Here is a 24,032-nt window from a genome sequence, read left to right on the forward strand (position 1 = left end):
TAGATAGATAGGTAGGTAGACAGACAGACAGATAAATAGATATTAGGATTCCTAGGTTAAGGTGGAACAGACTGTGATAGACAGCCAGCCAGAGACAGACAAACAAACAGACAGACAGACAGACAGACAGATAGATATTAGGATTTCTAGGTTAAGGTGGAACACACTGTGATAGACAGCCAGCCAGAGACAGACAAACAGACAGACAGACAGATAGATAGACAAGAGACCCGCGGGTCTAGCGCTCACCTGAGTATCGCAAGTTCACCTTTCACGCAGTCACTTTTTATTCACAGCTCTACTAAAATTTGACCAGGCATTCTCAAGTAGAAGATGAAAATGTACAATAAGGGCCCAATTTTTTAAAGATTCCTTAATTTGGGGGGATTGGGGCCCCCTGCGGCCCTCTGGGTGGGGCATGGTGCCCATTTTGATAAATTTAGATCCTGACCCCCTAGGGATGCTACCTGCCAAGTTTGACGAAAATCCATCATGAGGTTTTCAGGAAGAAGATGAAAACGTACAATTCAGGCCCCCATTTGGACCTTCCCAACCACCCCCCCCCCCTTGCCCCCAAGAGGGGCACCCCTGGATCTCCTATGAACAAATTCAAAACTACAGTCATTAATGTACTCACTCATAGTATTATCTTAGCTCTATAACTTCTGATTCTAGAGAAGATTTTAAAAGATTCCTTCATTTTGGGGGGTTTGGGCCCCCTGGGGGCCCCTGGGTGGGGCATGGTGCCCATTTTAACAAATTGAGATCCTAACCCCCTAGGGATGCTACCTGCCAAGTTTGGTGAAAATTGGTCATGGGGTTCTCAAGAAAAAGATGAAAATGTACAATTTAGGCCCCATTAGGACCCCTCCCCACCCCCTCCCCTGGGTCCCAAGGGGGGCACCCCTGATTCTGCCATGAACAAACTTGAAACTACTGTCATCAATGTACTAACTCATAGTATTAACTTAGCTCTATCACTTCTGGTTCTAGAGAAGAAGATTTTTACAGATTCCTTAATTTTGGGGGGTTTGGGCCCCCCTGGGGGCCCCCTGGGTGGGGCATGGTGCCCATTTTAACAAATTGAGTTCCTAACCCCCTAGGGATGCTACCTGCCAAGTTTGATGAAAATCGGTCTTGGGGTTTTCAAGAAGAAGATGAAAATGTAAAAAGTTTACGCACGACGGACGACGCACGACGCACGACGGACGCCGGACGAAGGGCGATCGCAATAGCTCACTTGAGCCTTTGGCTCAGGTGAGCTAATAAATAGATAGATAGATAGATAGGTAGGTAGACAGACAGACAGATATTAGGATTCCTAGGTTAAGATGGAACACATTGTGAATACCTGAGCTTGTTGGACCAGTCTTGGTCCTGCCATTGCTGGCCTCTGCCCCTTCATCACAGGCCCAGATGTGGAGGAGGAAGGACCGTCCCTTACACAGCATCAAGTCCCTACTGGTCAGCATGACCGTTCCTGCGTGGCTGGGCGTGTCCACAAAGAGCTCCAGGCCACATGGACCACACAGGATGTCTTCTTGGTGCCTCTGGAGGAAAGAGGACTCCAGCAGGGGAGAGGCTGGGGTAAAGTTGGTCTCAGCTGAAACCGAGGGCCCCGCCTCTTGGGACTGTGGTGTGGCCCCACTTCCTGCCTCCTCCACCCCAGCAGCATCCTCACCAAGGAAAGGAGGGGGCAGATCAGGGGGGTCCAAGTTCTGCTCCTTGGCCTCCGCTGGCTGAGTGCCTGCAGTAGCATTCATGTTGAAGTTGATTTGTGTGTCGACAGGGGTAGAGTTGATGTTCATCTTTTGCCTGTCACCTGGAATTCAATCAAACACAAAAAGATAATGGATGCAAGCATTACATCTGTTAAACTGCAACAACTTCTTTACAGAAACTGAAAATACTATTTCTCATTAAAATCATAATCTTCTTTACCACAGAAAATACTCACCTAATTGGTGAAATAATAAATTTGTTTAAATGTATTTTACAAACTTGTAGTTGTCCGGTCTACTTGTCTGCGGAGTTATAGCACAAATAATTTTATATGTTAATAGTCCTGCTGGTGTGTTTTGATAAAATGATTAGATTGGCTTTACTTCAAGGTCTTATTTCTTCCCATAACCATTCTTTAACAACCTCTTCAACTTGCTGCCTTCACAATAACCTAAAGTTTCCCACACAGTTATAATCACTTTGCTATGGTTTCATGCCAGAGTAAGATCCCTTTAGCTCTTTGAAATTCAGTTCAGTACCTGCTCTGTATTTTTCACTCTGCTTCAGCAATGTGACCTGGATCCTTGGTGGGGTGTTACACAATGGTAGGAGGCTGAACTTCACATCAATGTGGCCCACGGCACACACCCGAGGTAGCACAATCTCAAAGAGATGTTCTTGATTTGTTGACCTACACAACCAGTCAAAGTCACAGACAAAAAAAAAGAAAAAGAAAAACAAAACATATTGAAGATGAATACAGATCCTATTTCATAAGTACACATGCAATGACATGTGATTCGCTGCATACTATACCATTATTCTGCCTTCAAATCTTTCAAGGCACAGTTAAGACTTAATGCTAGTGATTCTGCATGACATTCTTCTAGGAAGCTTTCGATGTTTCTACAACAGATATATGGCATTATACAAATGCTGTCGATCATCATCATCATCATCAAGAAAGTCAACTCCTTTATATCACTACCATCCAATAACAGTACACCATTTCCACTACAAAGTATTCCTTGCTTGCTCACTGCAAATGTGAATAGTACCTGGATACACTGACCTCCTACCAGCTTTGAATTGCCTCATGTGAAGAGTGGCATTATAGATTCATGTCACTAAAATCAACAGAACCATCATAGTGGCTATTGCTCGACCCCTAAACAATGTGGTTTCAAGTAAATGATTTTCTTGGTATGACACAAAGGAATGACCCGGGAAGACATATATCCTGTGTAGGCTTACCCATCAGGCTGGAGTTTCCAAGTGCGTGTGTGCTGGAGGGCATCTCCCTGCTGTCTCTGGTGGAGGTGCTGTGGGTGGCGGCGCTGCTGCTGCTCCTGCTGAATCTCTGACCAGCAGGGGGGCACCGTGGCAGAGAACCGTGGTACGAGGAGCTCAAACTTTGTCAGCTGGTGGAGTGTGCGTAGTGTAGAGATGGTCAGACTGGAGTTGATCACAAAGTCTTTACCTGAGAATAGAATGGAGGAACATGTAGTAGATACACTCCCAAAAATACTGAATAACACAGCTGACATAAATCCCCAGTGTTTACAGTTTATCCATTGTTCTCATGGTACTAGAACCCATACAAAACTCTCCTAGCATCAAGCTAAGTATATGCAATGTTGGCATAAAATTTCATATTTCTTTGAGCAGGTACATGTATAAATAATACTTAGAAAAACATTGATAGCAATATCAAATCCTCTTATCAGCAAACAGAATATCCGTTTTTCCCCTTGAAAGCTTATGACACACTTGGTAATGACTACTGAAACCATAAAATGTTTGCAAGTGTGATGCATCACTCAATCCAAGTGCACTCACTTGACTTATCCAAAGCCATGCTCAGCTTGTCATCCAGTCTGGACTGCTTGCCATGGTCGGTCTGGTCTGCTTTGCTGCTTCCTTTAGATTCAAACAATGCTTCCCCATCATTAACCACTAGGAAGCTGATCCGTCCAGACCCAGTGCACACACACAGCCGTTCCATACCCGTACAGTATGTGAGGGCGACATAGCGGTTGGCACTTTCGTCAGGAGACAGAGCAGCCAGGTCAAACTGGGATGGCAAGACGGAGAGCAGTACTGAGAACGAAGCAGCATCAAATATGACCAGGCGCCCATCTTTGGTCAGAGCTGCCCATTTGCCTGGAGAGGGGGCAGTCGGTGCGTCCGTTTCGTCTTCAGCAGCGGCACGAAGACCTACAGGATCCTCCAAAGACAACTCTACTTCCTCGTCACTAGCCACATCCGTGACCCTTGATGGGAGAGGGGTGAGGTAGGTCAAGGAATCCTCAGGGGAACTGATTCTGTGAATGTGGCATGGCTCACTGTCTATTAACACCACCTGACTGTCACGCTTCAAGCGATACACCAGCACAAATCCACCTGATTCACTTGGGTGGGACGCATCATCTACATACTTTCTTTGGGAAGTCCTAGCATCATGTCCAGCTGAATGGAGTCCATCTACCTCATCCCCTCCTATACTTTGCTCCACATTGTTGGTATCGCGGAATGAGCTCCCCTTATTCAAGTCATTTTGCACCGATTCCTGTGTTGTGTCCTTGCTGGACTTCACACCATTATCAGTCGAGTCCTTCTCAAAGATCTTGCCTGAGTGCGGGCTGAGGACCACCAGGAGATGCTGCTCATCAAGGGTTGTCCTCACTGCACTCACCCAGAGATCATTGGTCTGCACCACGTCTGGCAACTCGATACACTGCACCACACTCACACTCATAGACACCTGCCTGCCCATGACAAAGCCAGACCCACTAGCAGCCGAGGGTGGGTTGTTGTTCACCATGGGCGAAAACTGAAAGTGAAGAGGATCGTCGAGATCTCCGTATCCCGTCAACTCATCATCCTCCAAGTCCAGCTTCTGTGTCTCTTGGGACAGAGTGAAGTACATGCTTTGTGTTTTGTGAAAGCTCGAGGACGATGCCTTGTCTCCAGACTTCTTTGCTACTGGCAGTGGTTGCCCCTTGTATACCAACCCATACACCAGAAGATAATTGGTATACACATGTTTTTTCTGAGTGCTCTGACCTGCATCCACTGTGTCGCCGAGGTATGCATCAGCAAAAACAAACTTTTGGTTTGTGTTCCCACCGGTTCCTGCATCATCACCACCTTCCTCCTCCTTGGTATCCTTACTGTTCTCACTCTCCCTACTGTCAACCTCTTGGCCCTCCAAGTCGTCTTTTCGTATACTGACTCCTGCTACCAGACATGGGAAAGAAAGTTCTGCGGCTGCAGTCAGGTTTGCTATCCTGCTGCTGTTCATCAGACCAAGGGCTGAAACTACCACTCCATCTGATCCTGCTTGCTCTCCATTTACACCTGTTGGGTTAAATAGATAACTTCCCGTTTTAGGGACTGATTTATCAGAATCACAACAAAATAGGAATTTATAGTATTCAATACGAGTACTTACACAAGAAATGTTACTTGTTTACTTTTTACTCCAAATAGTTTACCTTGATGAAAATTCTTCAAAATATTCAAGACCTATAACCACACAAAATCAAAACACTGAACATGCTGATATTTTGAGACAAAATATCACAGGCATGCATATTTCTCATTTCTATTATGGGTGTGTTTCAAAACCATCTTGTTTAATCTGGGCCTACGGGTTTACAGGTTTGACTGACACATCTTCATGGCTACGACACCAGCTTACCAGTATTCTGTGTCTGGGTACACTCATCAACAGATGACCCTTTGACCTCCGGCTTGCCCTCATCGGGAACCTTCCATGCACCACCAACCTCTATCACCTCCAGAGAACCAAACGCTCCTTTTTCTACACACACAAACAAATGTGATTTCTTATAACTGTTCTAAAGGTTCTTCAAAAATATTTGTTGCCACTAGCATATAATATCTCTTTTTAAGCATGAATAATCAATGAACACCTTCTACACATCAGTGATCACATACTTCAAACTACTGTCTCTGAAGAAATGTCCGACTACTTCCAAAAGGATTCAAGACTGCATGAACTGAAATGGAAACCATATGTCAATGAGAGTATCACAGCATTGTACTCCAGTACCTACCTTGCATTGTGAGATCATAATTTCATCACCAATCTGGCACATACTCTAGGAAAATTCATTGTCTTTATCAATTCATCTGTTGCTGAGTCATCTGTAGTAAGTAATGATTTGCATAAGATATCAATCATGTATCATTTTTTATTGAGATCAAAAGAAGACCTTTATGTTTGTTAGGGAGGCAAATATTACTCAAAGTCCTACCTCGCTCTGATTCCTCAGTAGAAGGATCCTGCTTAGGGGCTTCTGGCTTGGAAGAAATTTCAGTTCCACTCTTTGAGCTGTAGGTTAGAACAGTGATATGGAAAGTTATGTCATGCTACTGTATACATAACTGTAGCATAATTGCTTCTTTGAAGAGTAAGTCTGAATAGACTTTACCAAAACAGACAATGAAAGAGTTTTCAGGGGGAATGCTACCCTCTGAGAGTTTGACCCTTGATTATTTCAAGGTGACCGCAAAAACACCATTCTGTATACATCATAAAGACACGATCTTGTTTGATTTACACTACCATGAAAAAAGTATATTCATAGCCTAGATATGCAAGTTATTTCATACAAAGACATCAACCATGCACTTCAATCACTGGGTTGTTTTGTTTTGTTTGTTTTTATTGACTATCATACTTTTCTTTTTCCAAGTAAGATATTAAATCTACTTATTCGTCTTGCCACTGCTATAATTCTCTTCAATGGACCTGAAACATGGCTCACATTGAAAATTATTTCAAGAAAATTAAGCTTGGCTAAAGACTAAAGAATATCAAGAGGTCATAAAGTTGAGAGAATCACACTGACTTTTCATTTGGTGCAGGTTCTTCCTTCCCCTGCTGGTTGCCTCCGCTGCTAATACTGCTACCACTGGTTGTGCTACTTGTGGTACTACTACTTGTGCTGCTGCTGCTGCCACTGCTGGTACTGGATACTGGCACCTCTGGTTCCACCCATGCCTGCTTCACTCTCTTGGGCGGTTCCACATCCACAATGACCGGCGACTTGCCCTTGACAGTAGCATCCTTGGGATTGACAAAGAATTTGGTGGCCAGCTTGAGCTGGTTGCTGACCTCCCAGACACAGATGCAACCAGAATGGGTGGAGGTGGCCATCAGGGGGGATTTGTTGCCTTCACTGACACAGGAGATCTAGGGGGAAAAAAGATACATGGCTTACACAAGTCACACGCTTATTGCACATGGAATCAGTTGCAAGATAAAATCTATCTTTCAAAATTGATTAGCACAGCACTGTAATTGCCAGAGTGCCGATGAGGGGTGAGCATAAGACTCAATATCCCGTCTCTTCATTCTCCCATCCCTCCTCCAACTCATTTCAATTGGAACAAACCAATGTGGCAAAATAATGTTTCTTTCTGTAGCCAATATTCACTCAAGACTTCAAGAAATGGTAAAACACACACACAAACACATTTTTTCAAAAAAAAAAATTTCATCCAAATCTTTATGAGTCTTTTTGTCAATTTTGATGTTCACAAGACACACACACACACCACAAAACAAACAAACAAACAAAAAAAAAAGATATCAGACATTCCATAACCATCAATAAACAGAGTAATATGAATATCTAACACATCAAGGTGAAACATTGAATCAGGTATTCTATACACAAGTTACAACAGAATAGACACACTCCTACACAAAAGACTGGGATCACAGCGATCACATCATGAACTCAAGAATGAGAGTCTTACCTTCTCTTTCTCATGGTGAACTTGTGCTGGGCCGGTGGCCAGAGTGACCGACAGGGGTACATTGTGGGTCGGTTCCCCCCTCACAAAGGGACAAGTTGGGGAATGTCTCTCATGTTCAGACCTGTACAGTTGAAGAAAATAATTCAGTGTCTCATTCAAATGCAGGAGGTACAAAGTGCACAGTGCATCAAACTAAATTGCAAGATCCAATGTATTGGATTTAAAAACCAACATGTGTAAGCTGGATGAAAAGTTTTAAAGTCAGTTCAACTCAATTCAATACGTTTTTCCTTTATACATCAATTCATAGCCTGAATTGTGAATAATTCATAATGTAAACAAAGGATAAGAAGTACTCATAAAATATAAGGACAAATACAATAGCTTCACATTACATCAGGTTTGATGAGAATTAAAGTGAGTGACAGTATCCTAAATCATCTTGGTGTTAGACTAATAAGGTACTATCATGTGCTGGAGTATTTGCAGCAAAATCAAGTTGAGATTTTTTTTTTTATTTATTTATTTTTTTTAAGTTGCTGAAGTTTGAAAACACTGCCAAAGGGTTTTTACGAATTTCTAAATGACTGCTTGTGAAAACATTCACTACCTGTAAAAATACAAGCTTACCAAGGCTCATCAGTAGGCTCCCAACAAACTAAGCATACACTGCATGTAAAGCACATGGCACGGTCATCCCCTATGGAGGAAGGCTGTCAAACAAACAAAAGAGTTTTGACATCACACTTGGAACATGATTGTGCCTGACATTACAAAATAGAGCAAGTAGTGATGTCTCTTTGTATACTTTGATATTTTTTTTTTTTTAATGTTGAAATTTTATCATTTTGTTCCTGGTATTCAGACTGCCCAACCTTACGGCATGTGGTTTACTTATTATGCAGCATAATGCTTTCATTTATTTCCTCATTGGAAGAAAAATTCCAGAACAAGCAGACAAAGAGAAAACAATAACTTTAATGACATGTACGGATCTAGAAGGGAGCTAGAAAACTTCATCATGATTGTCAAACATATGACTAACAGACATGCCCCTGGTCATCAGTGTGCTGGTAATGAGAAGAACCAGAGTGGAATTACTGCTTACCTTTCAGTATGCATGGCACTTTTCTTTATGAAACATTAACCCTAAAAAGACGGGGGGGGGGGCTTTTTGCCCCCTCCTCGACATTTTTCGCGATAAATCTGTAACGTAACAGTCTCGCGGCACGATGTTGTATGACTTTTATGACAAATATGTGACGACCGGGTACGCGGTTCTGAAGTTACGCAATATTTTGTATGTGCATGTCAGACCCGAAATTGCGTGATTTCATGTACAAATCCAATGCAAATTCTGTTTCTGACCAAAATTCATAATGTATCATTATTTTTACTTTTACTGATCAAAATCAATTTTTTCCTGTTGTTTATGATCGGAATAATGTCGTCGATGATTTCCATAAAAAAAACAATAAAAAACAAAAAGTCAAAAACAAAGAAATACATAAGAAATTTAAAAAACAATAAAATCATAAGAAAAAAATTTGATACCGCCATTTTTTTTTTTTATGTACATTCAATAAGAATCCTACAAAGAGTACCTTGACCAAAAATTAGCAGTTTTGGACCTTTGATTACAGATTTACAGCCACTTTTTTTGTATTTCATGCATAAATTAGCGTAATTAATTTATTAAAAATAAATTTGAATAATTGTGAAATCATTACCTATTCAGTTTTACAGATTACCTTGTGGGTGATGCGCGTGCCAATTTTCTTTGCGATGACGCGCTCAACGGCCGAGATCTTAAGGGAAGCCCAATGAGCCCCCCCCCCCCCCCCCCCCCCAGTCCTACGAGGCATCAAAATAGCCCAGTCTCTTTAGGGTTAACACAGAACAGCTATATATCACAACTTAAAATTTCCAGGAAAAAAAAATGTGTGTGATGAACAACTTCCAATTAGCAATGACAATAGCAAACTTGAGGCTATGCCTAAAGCAAACTCATAAAAAAAAGTGCTCCTTGTAAGTGCTCCTTGTACATCAATAATGCAATAGAAAGAAAATACAAAATATGAATTTAAAGTAAACAAAAAACAACTAAAAACAACAATCGCAAAGTGGTCAAAAATAGAAACAATCTACATTGGCAAGTCCTTGAGTAACTAGCTAAATACTATGTTGACTAGCAGGAGGGTTGCCTCAGTCAGAATCAACAGCCCTCTCAAATTAAACTGGCAATGAATATGCAATTTCATCTGTCAAGATACACTTCATACCAGTATTTGCTTGTCTCATTTTTTTCTTTCTTTCATAAGTTCTTATATGACACCCACCTGATGATAGAAGCCAGCTTGTGCCATAGGTTCTGGGAGAGCCCATCTGTGTCAGATACAATGACAATTATGAATGACAACAGGACTTTTACATAGCAGCCATTAGGATGCATCCAGTAATCATGACACATGAAACATGCTACAGTCACACTACTATACTTCTCAGGAGTACTTGGATCAAAGTTGTTGTTGTGGGGTTTTTTGTTTAGTTTGTTGTTGTTGTTGGGTTTTTCTTTTCTCCGGACTGTCTCACTAAGCCAATGTCATCTTTATTCTATTTTTATTTATTTATTTTTTAATTAATTAATTAATTAATTATTTCTTTTTTTTTGGGGGGGGGGGGTGGTGAAAACAAGAAAGGTTAACTGTTGCCCAAGGGGACAACATCAAAATTGGGGGAATCCCCTAAATCTTCAAAGCATTTCATGACATTAATTATTGCATTTGAGTAAAAAGCATACATACATCTTTACCAAAATACTTGAGATTTAAAGATATCATGAATATTACTTCACCTAGTTACACACACAGTAGAAATATAAACACAAAAGTAATGAGCTTTATGCTTTGGTATACTTTCTCTCATGGGGTTTAAAACAACAAATGGACTTTTACTTGTAGTCCATGTGAGGCCATTGAGCAAAGGTCTGCCGCCGACTGGCCTCGCTGTACATCTGGGATTTTTCGATGGTGGTGTCTCCCCCAATGACAAGGGGCTCAGCTCCATCGGGGTGCAGGCCCTGTAGACGGTCCAGGATGGCAGTTGAAATGGGCAGGGCTTGTACCCTCTGGTGGGATTGACAGAGTGCCATGACAAGAGAATCCATCACCTTCTTCAGTGTGCTGTGTGGGAGACGCAGGTGGACAGTGGCCCACTGGAGACAAAAACAGGCAAAGCACTTTGATTAGACATCACTTCCACAAAAATAGACTGGTAGTTATAAATGAATTAAATACAGTGAAATAAGTAAAACATTAACACTTCTACACAGATAAAGTGGTAGGTATAGGTGAATGAAAGAAATGTTTAACAGTGAAATAGGTGAAACATTATAATAATTCACAAGACACAAAACCAACAGGAAGTCATTTAAAAGGCACAGGTATTAGAAATAGACAGTTTGTCTGAAATCTTGTTCCATATGTGGATATATCTTCATGCCAATATTACATATAAGAATTGAAGATGTTGAAAGTTAGAAGTTCCCATTTTTGTAAAGAATTTAATAACAGTCTCAAAAATTGCAGTACAGCAGAGTGATGAAGGAACTTATCATGCACTTGGTCTAATCAATCCAGTTGTTGAAAAGCAGCAAAGTTCAAATTTTGGTCCTTACCTTGGTGATCTTGTGATAGGCGTGGTCATTGGGGAGTTTGTATCGTTCCAGCTCTTCTTCCAAGTCCTCCATCACTGCCTCAGCATTGGCAATTTTGGTCTTCCTGAGACAGGCGAGCAACTGGCTTGCCTGCAGACATCAAACACAATGTTCAGGACAATTGGTGTTAGAAAACGGTACATATAAACTACAAAAGAACTGTCCTTCATTCAGGATTTACAATTATACGCTTGAACGGGGTGGTCCACGAGGGGTTTCAGCATGTCGCTGCAACAAGCTCAAATTCTTGTGCAACATCCTCAAGAATTGGCAACAAGTACGAAATAAAATGAATTCAAGCATGTGCAAAACATAAAAATTATCAAACTTCCTGGTACTTAGATATCCGTGTGCAAATCATTCCAGAGAATGTAAGCAGCAGAAAGAGAGATAGGCTGCGAAATACTGCATACCACATGCTCATGATGTGCGCTCCGAGCACATGTATACAATTTCTGCAATATTCTTATTCTGAGCTTGCAACATGCTCAAATTTCAAGTTATGGACCACCCTAGTATATGTGAAAACACAGAACATTCTCCTTGAATATCAGACTGAAATATCAATATCAGAGAATAGTATCACACAGGATAAAGGTAAAGAAACCTCGCCAGAAGTGAAAGAACATACTGGTTTATAGGAAAATGCATTTCTGCTAAGGAAACCCCCATTCTTCAACATGATAAACATATTTTTGAGACACAGCTTAATACCACTTCCTGATATAGAAAGTCATAATATGAATCTGTTCTTTCCTTTATTACACCAAATTTCTTGTCAAACTATTTATCATGGGCAACTGATCCACTGTGCACAAATGAAATGGCTGATGCTCCATTATATTATTACCATATGTTATGCGGGAACTTTGGCTCAGTTTGCATGCATCAACCAACAAATAAAAACATGTACACTCAGTCAGCAACTACGAAGAATGAATGAAACTGATGAGGTACTGGCGGTTTGATGAGATAGAGATCATAGGCTAAGCTAATGAGACAACTACAGATATACGTAAGTGTATCTTCTCACCTCAGAATATGGGATCTCCACCATGACATTGTCAAAGGTGCTGGACACAGGTGTTTGCAGGGCAGAGTCCAGCAGCAGCACCCCACCAAGATCCTTCCTCAGGCCAACAGCATGACCATCGGTCAGAAACAGCTGGTCTGAGTCACTGACATAACGGCATTCCACACTCCTACCATTGGGAGCTGTACAGGAAAACAAAATATTGATTTGATATACAAGTAAATAGATAGATGGTAAGATAGATAGTAAGATAGATATATGTATGTATGTAGATAGACAGATAGATAGATAGATAGATAGATAGATAGATAGATAGATAGATAGATAGATAGATACTGTAAAACAAGGAATGTTCGCATGCATTTTAATTTCGCAAACTTCGCGAGTGTAAAGATTTGCAAAATTAAAATGCACATGAAAGTTCTTGTCTACACACTATATGCATTGAATGCCAGTGGCAGTTCGTGAAAATTTCATGCCGCAAAAAAGGCCGGCGGCTCCAATTCGCGAAAAATTCATGCCGTGAATATATTATGTTTTACAGCAGATAGATAGATAGACAGACAGATGGATAGATTTAAAAAGAGAAAAGATATTTTTAAAGAGTTCAAAATGTTCAAACAGTATCAAGATAATGCTACAAGCTACGTGTATACACACAACAAGGGTCTCCTTTCTGATATAACTAATTACATCCTGGGAATAGTATTGGCATTAGGCATTCTAGGCTCACTGCCAAGATTCATTCTTGCATTGCAAGCTAATGATATGCCTGTAAATCCACCATTTTAGACATACATTATATACATGTATTCGTGTAACAATACACTTAGTACATTATACACTTGAAACCATGCCCATTTTGTGCACTCTGTATGCATAGTGTCATCTATTCCCTGTCAGAAACACGAGGCAAAATAATGATGACATCAACAACAACATTTACTAAATAAATAGATAACTAACTAACTAAATAAATAAATAAATACAAGAATAAGTTAATGGAAGATCATATATTGTACATCAATTTGGACTATTACAGATTTACAAATACACTAGGACACAGCCTGTTATGTTTCTCTTAATATCCCTTCTACATATTTATTGTGAAAGATAAAATTTCACTGAGATACAACATAAAGGATGCATATGTGTCATTCGCCAAACATACTTTGAAGGATAAGCTCACCTTCATTAACATAAGGATTGAGAGAATATAGCAATATTAGTAGAACACATCATTGAAAGTTTGAGGAAAATTGGACAATCCCTTCATACAGCATTGTAAGTTATGAATTTTTGAGGTTTTTGTGCAGTCACCGCTGGATGAGAAGACTACTGCAGTGTATGATGTCACATGCGTACAACAATAAGGAAAATATAAAGAGGAATTTCACAAAATTTCATCTTTTGAAAAAAGTACACATTCCCTTGACTCGTTACTGACATATGTTATGGGTAATATTATTCCCATTGCCTTTAGAAAGAGGCAAGTCCAGTGCTCTTTTATTATGCGAAAAAAGTGAAAATATGTTGAATTTTCTTTACATTTTCTTTATACTGTTGTACTCATATGACAGTAGTCTCCTCATCCAGCGGTTCCAACACAAAAAATTTTACAATTCATAACTTTTGCATCGATTGTCCAATTTTCCTCAAACTTTCACTGATGTGGTCTACTAATATTGCTGCATTCTCTCAATCCTTATGTTTATGAAGGTGAATTTGTGTTTTTTTTAGAAATACATTGCTGTTCTTTTCCAATTATAATATTGAGTACAGACATGACAATGAAACAGATGGCATACAATGTACATCCGACAAGGCTGACAAAATTGATTTGAAGATTTATCAGTTTTTTAGCTTCTCTCATTTCCTACTACCTACATATGTATATTTGGAGTGGATGTGATACTCATGTTTACATCAGATTTTCTATATCAATGCAAAGGCAAACCAAAGTTCAAGCCACAAAATATTAACTCTATGGGATATTCATATGTACAGGGTAATTGCAACAAGCCATTAAGTCCTTCATCATACAGTCAGGTTTCATGTGTCCTATCCTTACAATGTTCCTGCTCACATCAATTACCAGGGGCCTGTTGCATAAAACTCTTTCCCGGAGAAAAACTCTGGTTGATATTCAACAGAAATTTTCCTGTGTATTAAAGTCAATGGGGGAAGCATACTAACCCAAGTTTTTCTCAGGTTAAACATTGTATACAAGAGACTCCTGGGGTATGTACCAAACCCACTGCCATAGGCTACAGTATGCATGCAATGATTACAATGTACACTGTGGACTCTAATCCACTATGATCATCACCACGTGAGTACATCCCATGGCTTCCTGTCTTTTACAAGAGACATGTTGACTGTATAATAACACAGAGTCACACAGGTCATACATACAACTCACATACATACATACATTTCACAACAGCCCTTCCTCTTTCCTAAGCACAAGTCTTGACAACATTGAGCATGCTTACTGTACTATGAGATAAATTGTAATCATATTTGATGCATAATCTACATAATACAATGGTTCGTGTATTATAAAACTGAATGAAAGTATTTAAACTGGGTGTGGGTACATTTATCACTTACCAGGAAAAAAAAAATACCCCCAAAATGAATTCAAGACATCTGACTATTGAAATGAGATGGCTTTATGTGCCATAAATTAGAAGTTAGAAAGATTAAGCAAAACACAATGGATGTACCTATAGATGTACCAGGTATTATTGTGTATAACAGATCGTACATTGTATTCGTATTGTCATACTCTCATGTTCATGCAAATAGATGTATGAATGTTATGCAACACTGCACACTGGCACTGGTCCAACAGTCCCTGACCAGTAACAATTGCTGTTGGACCAGTAACTTTTTAACCTTCATAGGTCTTATATGCTTTGTTTTGTGGGTTTTTTTTCTGATTCCAACACATGCTATTATATCTTGCATCATTTTCTTGTTTTCCATGTAAACATAATATGCAATAAAATGTCACTTTGGTGATTTTTTTTTTTTTTTTTTTTTTTTTGGGGGGGGGGGGGGGGGGGGAGGGTTAGCATGTGGAATAAATAATGCAAATTGATTGAATTAAAAATGTCAATATACCCCAGGGTGGTCCACAACTTGAAATTTGAGCATGTTGCAAGTTCAGAATCTGAGAATATCGCAGAAATTGTATGTGCACAAAGCGCACATCATGAGCACGTAGTAAGCAATATTTTGCAACTTATTTCTTTGTGCTGCTTACTTACATTCAATGTTCTCTCTCATGTTTTCCACACAAATATCTAAGTACCAGGTACAATCACAATGTAGTTTGATGTTTCCTATGTTTTGCACATGTTTTTCACAAGTTTGAATATATTTCATTTTGAGCTTGTCGCAAATTTTTGAGGATGTTGCACAACATGTTGCTGGCTTTTGAGGATGTTGCGAAAGATTTGAGGATGTTGCGAAAGATTTGAGGATGTTGCACAAGAATTTGAGCATGTTGCAGCGACATGGTGAAACCCCTCGTGGCCCACCCTGATACCCTCAACTATGGCACAAAGCTTGGGCATGCTCTGCAGGCTTTTTTTTTCCCCTACTCAGAAGGAAATAGACCCCGTTTACAGTGCCGGGTCGGGCCGAGCGGCGGCCGATCCCGGCCTCAACTGCGGCACTTGGCCCCGCAATTTGTCCGTTTACAGTATATATATTACAATATATTGTCGTGGTGGCGCTCTGCTTGTAAATAAACACTATTATTGGGAGGGCACAGGTCGCAATGTGGTATAGTCTGGTTTCCAGACCCTTTGCCAACTGGACTCTGCGGCCGCCTTTGCTGAAGGCAAAGACCTCTGCAAGACAAAACCACCTTTAACAATATTAGTTTTCGACGTTGAGGGCGTTAATATCCTGAATAGTGAGATAGTACGGGCAGAGGGTATGGAAGCCAGACTAAATTGGTACCGCGTTTGGCCCAGTTTGCATTTACAGTGAGAAAAGGCCGGGCTCCAGATCACCTCCAGAGCTTGGCCAAATGCGCGGCCGATTTTGGTAACGCATTTGGCCTTTTGCGCGTTTACAGTGAAATGAAGGCCGGGCTCCGCCACGGCCGAGCTCGGCCTTTTCAGTCACTGTAAGCGGGGTCTAAGTAAAAATGTACATGTTTTGCGATGAAATTTAATACATTTTAAAAGTGATTGCATGTGATAATACACTGCCATCAGGTTCGTCAGCTGTTTCTGTTAATGTTAATATAGACCCAAATCACAATTTGAAAACAAGCGCGGCATTTCAACATAAACATGTGAAGCAAATGCAACTCAGAGAACATGATAATTCTAAAGCCAAGAGTCTCACTTATCCAATGTCTGTGAAGCAATTGCAACTATTGTCAAAAGTACACAATAGCACATTACAGAACAGCGTTCAGTGAGTATAATGTATGTAGGCATTCCCAATGTTTGCTTTCTTTTGCAACTTAGTCTTCCAAAAATCCCTGAGCAACTACTCAGTGCTTTTTAAGTCATGGCTATCAGAGTGTTTAAAGACCCCTCACCTTTCTATAATCACAGAAGGAAATCTATGCTCTTGTACTAAATTACAGCACATCTACCATCAGTATCGGCAGGATGATGAAAACTTGCCTGTAGCCTGACCAAACGATGTGCTTTGCACGGCCTCTGACTGGGAACCAATACACCAACCGAGCTAGACCCCTCACACAGCTACAAAACTGTTGAAAATTTCAATATTCTAGGACAAATTTTCTGTTACAAATACTCACATGGAATTTGAGCATGGTATAAACATACCATTCTATAGCAAGCCTATAGCAAGCAGGTTTGTGTGAGGGTATTTGTGTGAATGAAAGAAGATCATGAAAAAATGATTGTAAGACAAAGGTGACAGAATAAAAAGAGAAAAGATAGGAAAAGGGGGAAGGGAAATGAATGAAAAGATGCTGAAAAATGTAAACCTAGAAAAATGAAACAAACGATTTACAGAATAGAATGTATATTAGAAGTGAAAACAAAAGATAATGGTAGAGAAAAGGTCCAACTTAATAATAATAATAATAACAATAATTCACAACATTTATATGGCGCATTATCACATGAAATGTCTCTAAGTGCTACAGGAAAGAAAAAAAAAATAGAAAAGGAAGAAGACGAAAGGAAGAAAGAAGAAGAAGGTACAGTTTCAGAGATGGTAAGACATCAGTCATAGTCATAGAACTACTCAATAAACAAATAAGTTTTTAACATGGATTTAAATTTGTCTAGTGAGTCTGTTTGTTTCAAACATTCAGGTAAACTACTAGTATTCCAGAGCTGAGGCGATGCTGACTGAAAAGCTCTAGAACCATAAGATTGTGTATTGACAGGAGGAGGTATTAAAAGTGATTTGTTGTTTGACTGCAAGTTCCGGGAAGGTAAGCATTCAGTTATCAACTGTTGAAGATAAACCGGTGCAATATTTTGCAAACATTTGAAAGTTAACAATAAAATCTTGTATTTAATAGGAAAGGGAAAGATGAATATGTTTGAAAAAAGTAGAAAGCAAAGATGAAATAAAGATTGAAAGCAAAAGAGCACTAGGCCAAGGTACAATAATAGAATGAGAGATGAATCAAAACTGGATGATGGCAAAGATGAATAAGAAAGGAAGGAAAGAATTATACAGGCTGAAAAGGAAATAAAGAAAAGGATACATGAGAACAAAACGTAAGAAAAAGATATTCCAGAGGAAAGAAAGGAAAGCAACACTTGTGTACAGCGCCAAGGCTGTGTAGAGCTAGTTACTGTAAAACATGATATATACACGGCACGAAATTTTCGCAAATTGGAGCCGACAGCCTTTTTCGTGGCATGAAATTTTCACGAATTGCCACTGATGTTCAATGCATATAGTGTAGATAAGATATTTTGCATGCATTTTAATTTCACAAATCTTGGCGCTCGCGAAATTAAAATGCACTCAAACATTCCTCGCTTTACAGTAGATGGAGGCTAAGATAACCCATGAAAGAAACAAAGAACAATTTGGCAGAAAGTAGATTGAATAGGACATTGAGAAAGCATGACAAGAAAAACCTCACAAAAAATGGTTACTAGGAAGGAAAGGGAAAGTTAGGAATACCTGAAAATGAAAGAAGAAAATATAGAACAGAAAAAGAAAGATATGTTAACAGGTTGCACACATAAATGCTCAACTGCTTTGTGAAGAAGCTACAAGCACAACTGCTACTGCAAAATTTGGCAGAGGAAAAGGAAAATTAAACACATTTTAGCTTTTCAAAGACACCATAGAAAAAGTCACTGTGATCACTACATTCAGATCAATCGATCGACCTTTACTGCATGCGCGCTGAACATATTAATATTGTGTCAATTGCTAGAACACAGAGCAGCATTTCAAGCAACCAAGATTTTCCGACAGCCACACTTGTACATATGTTAAAACTTAACTTCTAACAGAAGTCTATATATTCGACTTCAGAGACTGATGCAATTGCAATTATTAGGTTACGTCGTGATCATAAGAGACAAATCTACCCTAGATAACTACAATTGTAGACATATAAATTTACTAAGGTGAGTTTGTGCAGGTTTCGAAATCGATCGACAAGGTCAAACTCCAAGGAGGAGCAAAAGTACACTACCGCCCCAAATTTATTGTGTCACCACTGCAGGTGCAGGCTACTGCAGTAAATTTATCTACCACAAAAGCAAAAGCTGATGCTGGAAATTGACATAAACTTGATAGATGATGCAGTATTAGTGGCAGTATTCCTGTACACTAGTTTAACTTTCATAAGCTTAGACAGTTACATTTATTTCCTCTGGAAATCCCCTCAAACCTCCCATCCTATTTTGAAGACAAACTATGCCGGAAGCACGCCAGTAGGTTGCAATGAGCAAGATAAAGCAATCGTGTATTGATAATATGCTAGCCAGGAGCATGCATGCATTTATAGTGTTCCTCAGTTTGCGAGTGCGAACTGCAACTTCACGTTCCAGTATGAAGTCTGTCACCTACTCATCTACACAGTACGATCGTGATTGCAAGAGAGATTAGGCTGTATCACGTCTACCTGAAAGGGATGATTTCTTGATAATAATCCCCGAGTTGACGTCCAAGACTTTGATGCTGGGTTCTTTAGTAATTGCTATTACAGTATTTAGCCTTGGATGATAGGCAATCCCGACCGTCTGCTCTCCAACAGCAAGGCTTCCATCTTCTTCGACGCTCCATCCCCGAGTAGCCATTGCTGATGAGTGACGTCACTCATGTGTAGTGGAGAGGGTCGTTGCGAATATTGCCTAAACCATTCACTTATAATTATGCCGTTATTCACACAATAATATGCAAAATTTAAAATAAAACGTCCAGAATGAAGATCAAGTAGTCAGTTGGGGAGCAATCAGGGCGTCGGTTCCCTTGTAAACATCCACAATTGCACTGAAAACACGCAAAACATGTAGAAAATGTTGACCTAGCCCTCCCGTTCCGTGGGTGCGATTGGCAATGACTTGCCGCAGGTGGCGCTGCATCGGCATTTGCATTGGCAAAAGTGACATGTCATCGCATATCAATTTTTTATACATGATAAAAAATATTGATAATATATTGTACATGACTAAAGAGAAAAAAAAAGTCATTCTATCTTTGTTGTGTTTACTTCCGCTTTTGTTCTTCTTTCATTCATGTAAATGTGATGTGTTTTTTTTTTTTATTCTTATAAGCTCTCAAGACTAAAAGGTAAAAAATCTTCAAATCCTCTGACTTCTGCTCTGACTTGTCTCAAATAATTATAGTTATTCAGATTTTCCATAAATCTTTCTACATTACCTTTGGTTGTAATATATTGGAATAAGTAAAATATGTGGATGCAAAGTAACAAAGGATAATGTGAAATTATGGAAGTGTGATCCATCATTTCATTGTCATTCTAATTTTCTTCATACAGTACCTTTTAATGATTATCAGTTACATCCTGCATAAAGTTGACCTTAGTAGGCATATAAGAATCTCTCTCTCTCTCTCCTAAGGTTTGTACATTAACCATATCCACTTCGGCTGTTTTGAGCAATATAAAAACACTGGGGAGGGATCTCAGAAACGCAATGTCCGATGAACTTGAAATTTTACTTGCTGATAGGGCCTAAATCTCTCTGTGCTGAATCTGGGCCCCGTTTTGTGAAGAGTTATAATTGGTTATATAGTTGATTTCTGTCATAAGTCTATGGCAGCCTGTGTGGTAAGGGAATTCATAATCATTTATATCTTTTGATAAAATGGCACCCAATGGCATAACTTATCTTAATTTTGATAATTTGCCAATTGATTCATTATGCAAATTTTATGCATAATTTCATAATTTCATCCTACAGAAGTATATACATAGAGACATATGAAAACTGTGTAATAATGAAGAATAATGTTGCCCAAATGAGAAATGAATAAAAAAGATACTCCCTATGTCAATCATTTCTGTTTATAGAAACTCATTTTTCCCTCTCTAAACAAAAGACATTACCAAAAGTTCTGTTTTGTATTGTCTATATTTCTCATGTCTTATTGTTTTCTACTTTTCATGCATTTTATTATTTCAAAACTTTGTTTCTATATGAACCAAAAAGAAGCATGAAACAATTTCAACATTAATTTCTGTGCAAGATCCTGAAAGAAATGTGATCCACTGTGGACTGACAGTTTGTGATTGTAGGTATACACAAATATATGAAGAGTTTGTTCGCAAAAACTGATAAGTCCATATTTGCCAAATGGAGATATTTGCGATTAAAGGTCAAGAAAAATAAAGAGAATAATAAGAAAATTTATACTTCTTTTGACCATAACTTCAAAAATGTACCTGTATATGTAGTGACCAATATATCATTTAAAAGGTATTATTTTGTACTTTATGACAGAGACCGTACTTCAAAATCTTCAAAAATGGACTTATCGGTTTTTGTGAACAAACTCTTCATATGTAGTAATGAGTCATTTTAATGAAGTGCGCACATTTATTGACTGACATGGTATAAAAATATGTGCAAAACTTCAGTGGAAAAAAAAAAATCATGAAGCAAGAATCAAAACGTCTCGATCACTCGATCAGTCACTTAAAATATGGGGGGGGGGGAGGGCCCTCCCATCGCTCAAATGAATATTTTTGCTTTATTTTTTTTTTTACTCTACCTAACGAAATACTAAGAATGAATGTTACAAGTCATAACAACATGATAACAATGTTAATGCTACTAGACATGTACTACCCACAACTACCGGTACTACTGATGATGATGATTGAAAAATAGATAAATAAATAATGATAATAATAATGATAATAATAATATAATAATAATAATAATAATAATAATAATAATAATAATAATAATAATAATGATAATGATAATGATAATAATCATAATAATAATAATGATAATAATAATATTATTATTATTATTATTATTATTATTATTATTATTATTATTATTATTATTATTATTATTATTATTATTATTATTATTATTATTATTATTATCAATAATTAGAATAAATATTGATGTATGTGTAGCACATCATATACCGGTAGGTGTTTCTAGGCGTGTTGATACTGAACAGAAAAGTCTAATAAGATACCGAGTATGATTGAGAACATAGTGATTGTGATATGCTAAAAAACAAACAAACATTGTGATTGATTGAATAAGTGAGTTCTGACCATATGATATTACACACACACACACAAAATCCAAACTACATGTATATCCATCATCCATCAATCAAGCCACAGAAGTACTGTTTATGTGACTTGATGTACTAAAGATTGCATAATGACCAATACATGTACCACAGGTTAACCAGGGTTTAATACTCATATTTTCATGTGTGTACAGCGGCTCAGACATTCGCATCATCACGAGGATTCCATCAAGCTCATAAAATCATCCCTGCTTCTCAGAGTAAACAAATTTTTGTTCTTCTGTTGTTGTTGCTGTTTTTTTTTTTTCTTTTTTTAAATCAATAAATTGTACAAGTACTGCCACCTACACTTCAGGCAAAAATGTATAAAAATAAACATATAAATGCAACATATATATGAAAAAAAAAATCAAGTGACTCTGGAATAAATCAATGATATCTATACCTTCAATTTCTCATTATTATTCCTCTATTTACACATATAAAGTGCTGCAAATATGCAACAATGATACATCATGGAGTTGGTTGTGCATTCCAAAGCCAACAAATTGTTATAATTCTTCTGACCTCTAAAAGCAATGGTTATATGTGCAATATATATGATCTAGCTGGAGTCACAAGTTATTAGCTCATTGACAACCAACAGGTACCACTCTGTATACACACATAAAAAAAAAATGTATCCATCCATCAATCACTGATCAATGTGTCTCTTTAGCGATCAATCAATCCATCACTGAATCAGTCTTTCACATAGCACACACATGCAAGTTGTAGCTGGTGTTTTCGATTCAATTTGCCTCTTCATTCTTTTTTGTCATGCACAATATCACTTTGCCCCCCCCCCCCCCAAATACATGTAGGCTATTGTAAAAGTGGAAATTTTTGCTTCAGTACTTTTTCACATTTCAAATCCTGCGGAATCAAGACATTGAATAGTGTAACTAATGACACACACAAATATTTGCCTGCTTTTATCTTTTCTGTAGTTTCTGGTCACCTAAAGTGAGCAAAAATTTCCATACTGCAAAAATTACCACCATTACAGTAGTCAGTTATCCAAATCAGATATGAATAATGATTTCCTCAGCCAATTAAGAAAGGAGGTTAATGTTTTCATCTGCGTTTCTGTGTTTGTTTGTTTTTCTGTGTGCAAAATACAACTCAAAAAGTTGTGAACTGATTTGAATGAAATTTGCAGGAAAAGTCGATAATGACACAAGGAACAGATAACTAAATTTTGGTAGTGATCCAGAAATTTGTATGGATTTTTGAAGGATTTTTGATCTTTTAGTAGATAGGGTCAATGAACTTGGAAGTTCGAGCTGCGCGTATTTTAGGTTTGCATACACGCACCAAAGAACTTGCTCTGCTCAGGCAAGGTGCTGCGCAGCTGGAAGCTGATAACATAAACAATAGGCTTCTATATTGGGAAATTGGGGATTGTTTTCAGCATGCATGTATGAGTGGAAATCACTGGTCTCTAATTGAAGAATAAGATCAGTGGTGGAAATGAGCTGAACTCGGCAGAGGTCCGTGCTCTCAGAGTGCTTTTCTAGTTTCTTTCTTATTCTGCTTTTGCCATCTCTCTTAAAAATTGCAACAGATATCGAGATGCAGTCAACAGTAACCACATATAGAAAAATACAAAACACAAACAAACAAGAGAGTAAATATGATCTGAACAAACAAATCAAATGAAAACTAGAATCTCTGAATAATGCCACGGGCCATACCCCGGACCAATTTAATGGCGTACTCTAAGTCAAGAGAACATGAGGAAGCATACATTGTTTTGTTTGAACAAACAATGTAAGAGTTGACTTCTTTCAAAACATCTTTTACAATGAGACATGTTGGAAAATGATAGCAAAAATTCCATTTCGTGCAGTAAAAATCTATGTGGATGGCTGCCATATTGAATCAAAGACTATTGATAGTATTAACATCTTTACCATCCTGCATGAAGTATGAGATATGACTCAGTGAGGAGACCTTACTACACCTAGGCATGGAGCTCACTATGCTCTATCTGTTTTATGTGAA

The 24,032-nt window shown here is 38.5% G+C and overlaps 1 protein-coding gene across 1 annotated transcript in view; it reads right to left on the bottom strand.

Annotated features, from left to right (window-relative positions):
• LOC140233175 (dual E2 ubiquitin-conjugating enzyme/E3 ubiquitin-protein ligase BIRC6-like) overlaps positions 1 to 19,783 on the bottom strand; it is a 66,611-nt gene extending 46,828 nt beyond the window's left edge. The window contains exons 1-14 of the mRNA XM_072313295.1: positions 19,369 to 19,783; positions 12,264 to 12,445; positions 11,192 to 11,320; positions 10,470 to 10,729; positions 9,855 to 9,900; positions 8,146 to 8,228; positions 7,516 to 7,636; positions 6,603 to 6,946; positions 6,006 to 6,082; positions 5,426 to 5,548; positions 3,562 to 5,082; positions 2,977 to 3,202; positions 2,262 to 2,413; positions 1,352 to 1,822 (exon numbers count right to left, since the gene is read on the bottom strand). Of these exons, the coding sequence (XP_072169396.1) occupies positions 1,352 to 1,822; positions 2,262 to 2,413; positions 2,977 to 3,202; positions 3,562 to 5,082; positions 5,426 to 5,548; positions 6,006 to 6,082; positions 6,603 to 6,946; positions 7,516 to 7,636; positions 8,146 to 8,228; positions 9,855 to 9,900; positions 10,470 to 10,729; positions 11,192 to 11,320; positions 12,264 to 12,445; positions 19,369 to 19,543 (3,910 nt within the window). The 5' untranslated portion in view covers positions 19,544 to 19,783. The remainder of the gene's footprint in view (positions 1 to 1,351; positions 1,823 to 2,261; positions 2,414 to 2,976; positions 3,203 to 3,561; positions 5,083 to 5,425; positions 5,549 to 6,005; positions 6,083 to 6,602; positions 6,947 to 7,515; positions 7,637 to 8,145; positions 8,229 to 9,854; positions 9,901 to 10,469; positions 10,730 to 11,191; positions 11,321 to 12,263; positions 12,446 to 19,368) is intronic.
• Between the last annotated feature and the right edge of the window lie 4,249 nt (positions 19,784 to 24,032).

The sequence above is a fragment of the Diadema setosum genome, chromosome 1, assembly GCF_964275005.1.
Source record: "Diadema setosum chromosome 1, eeDiaSeto1, whole genome shotgun sequence".
Lineage (NCBI taxonomy): Eukaryota > Metazoa > Echinodermata > Echinoidea > Diadematoida > Diadematidae > Diadema > Diadema setosum.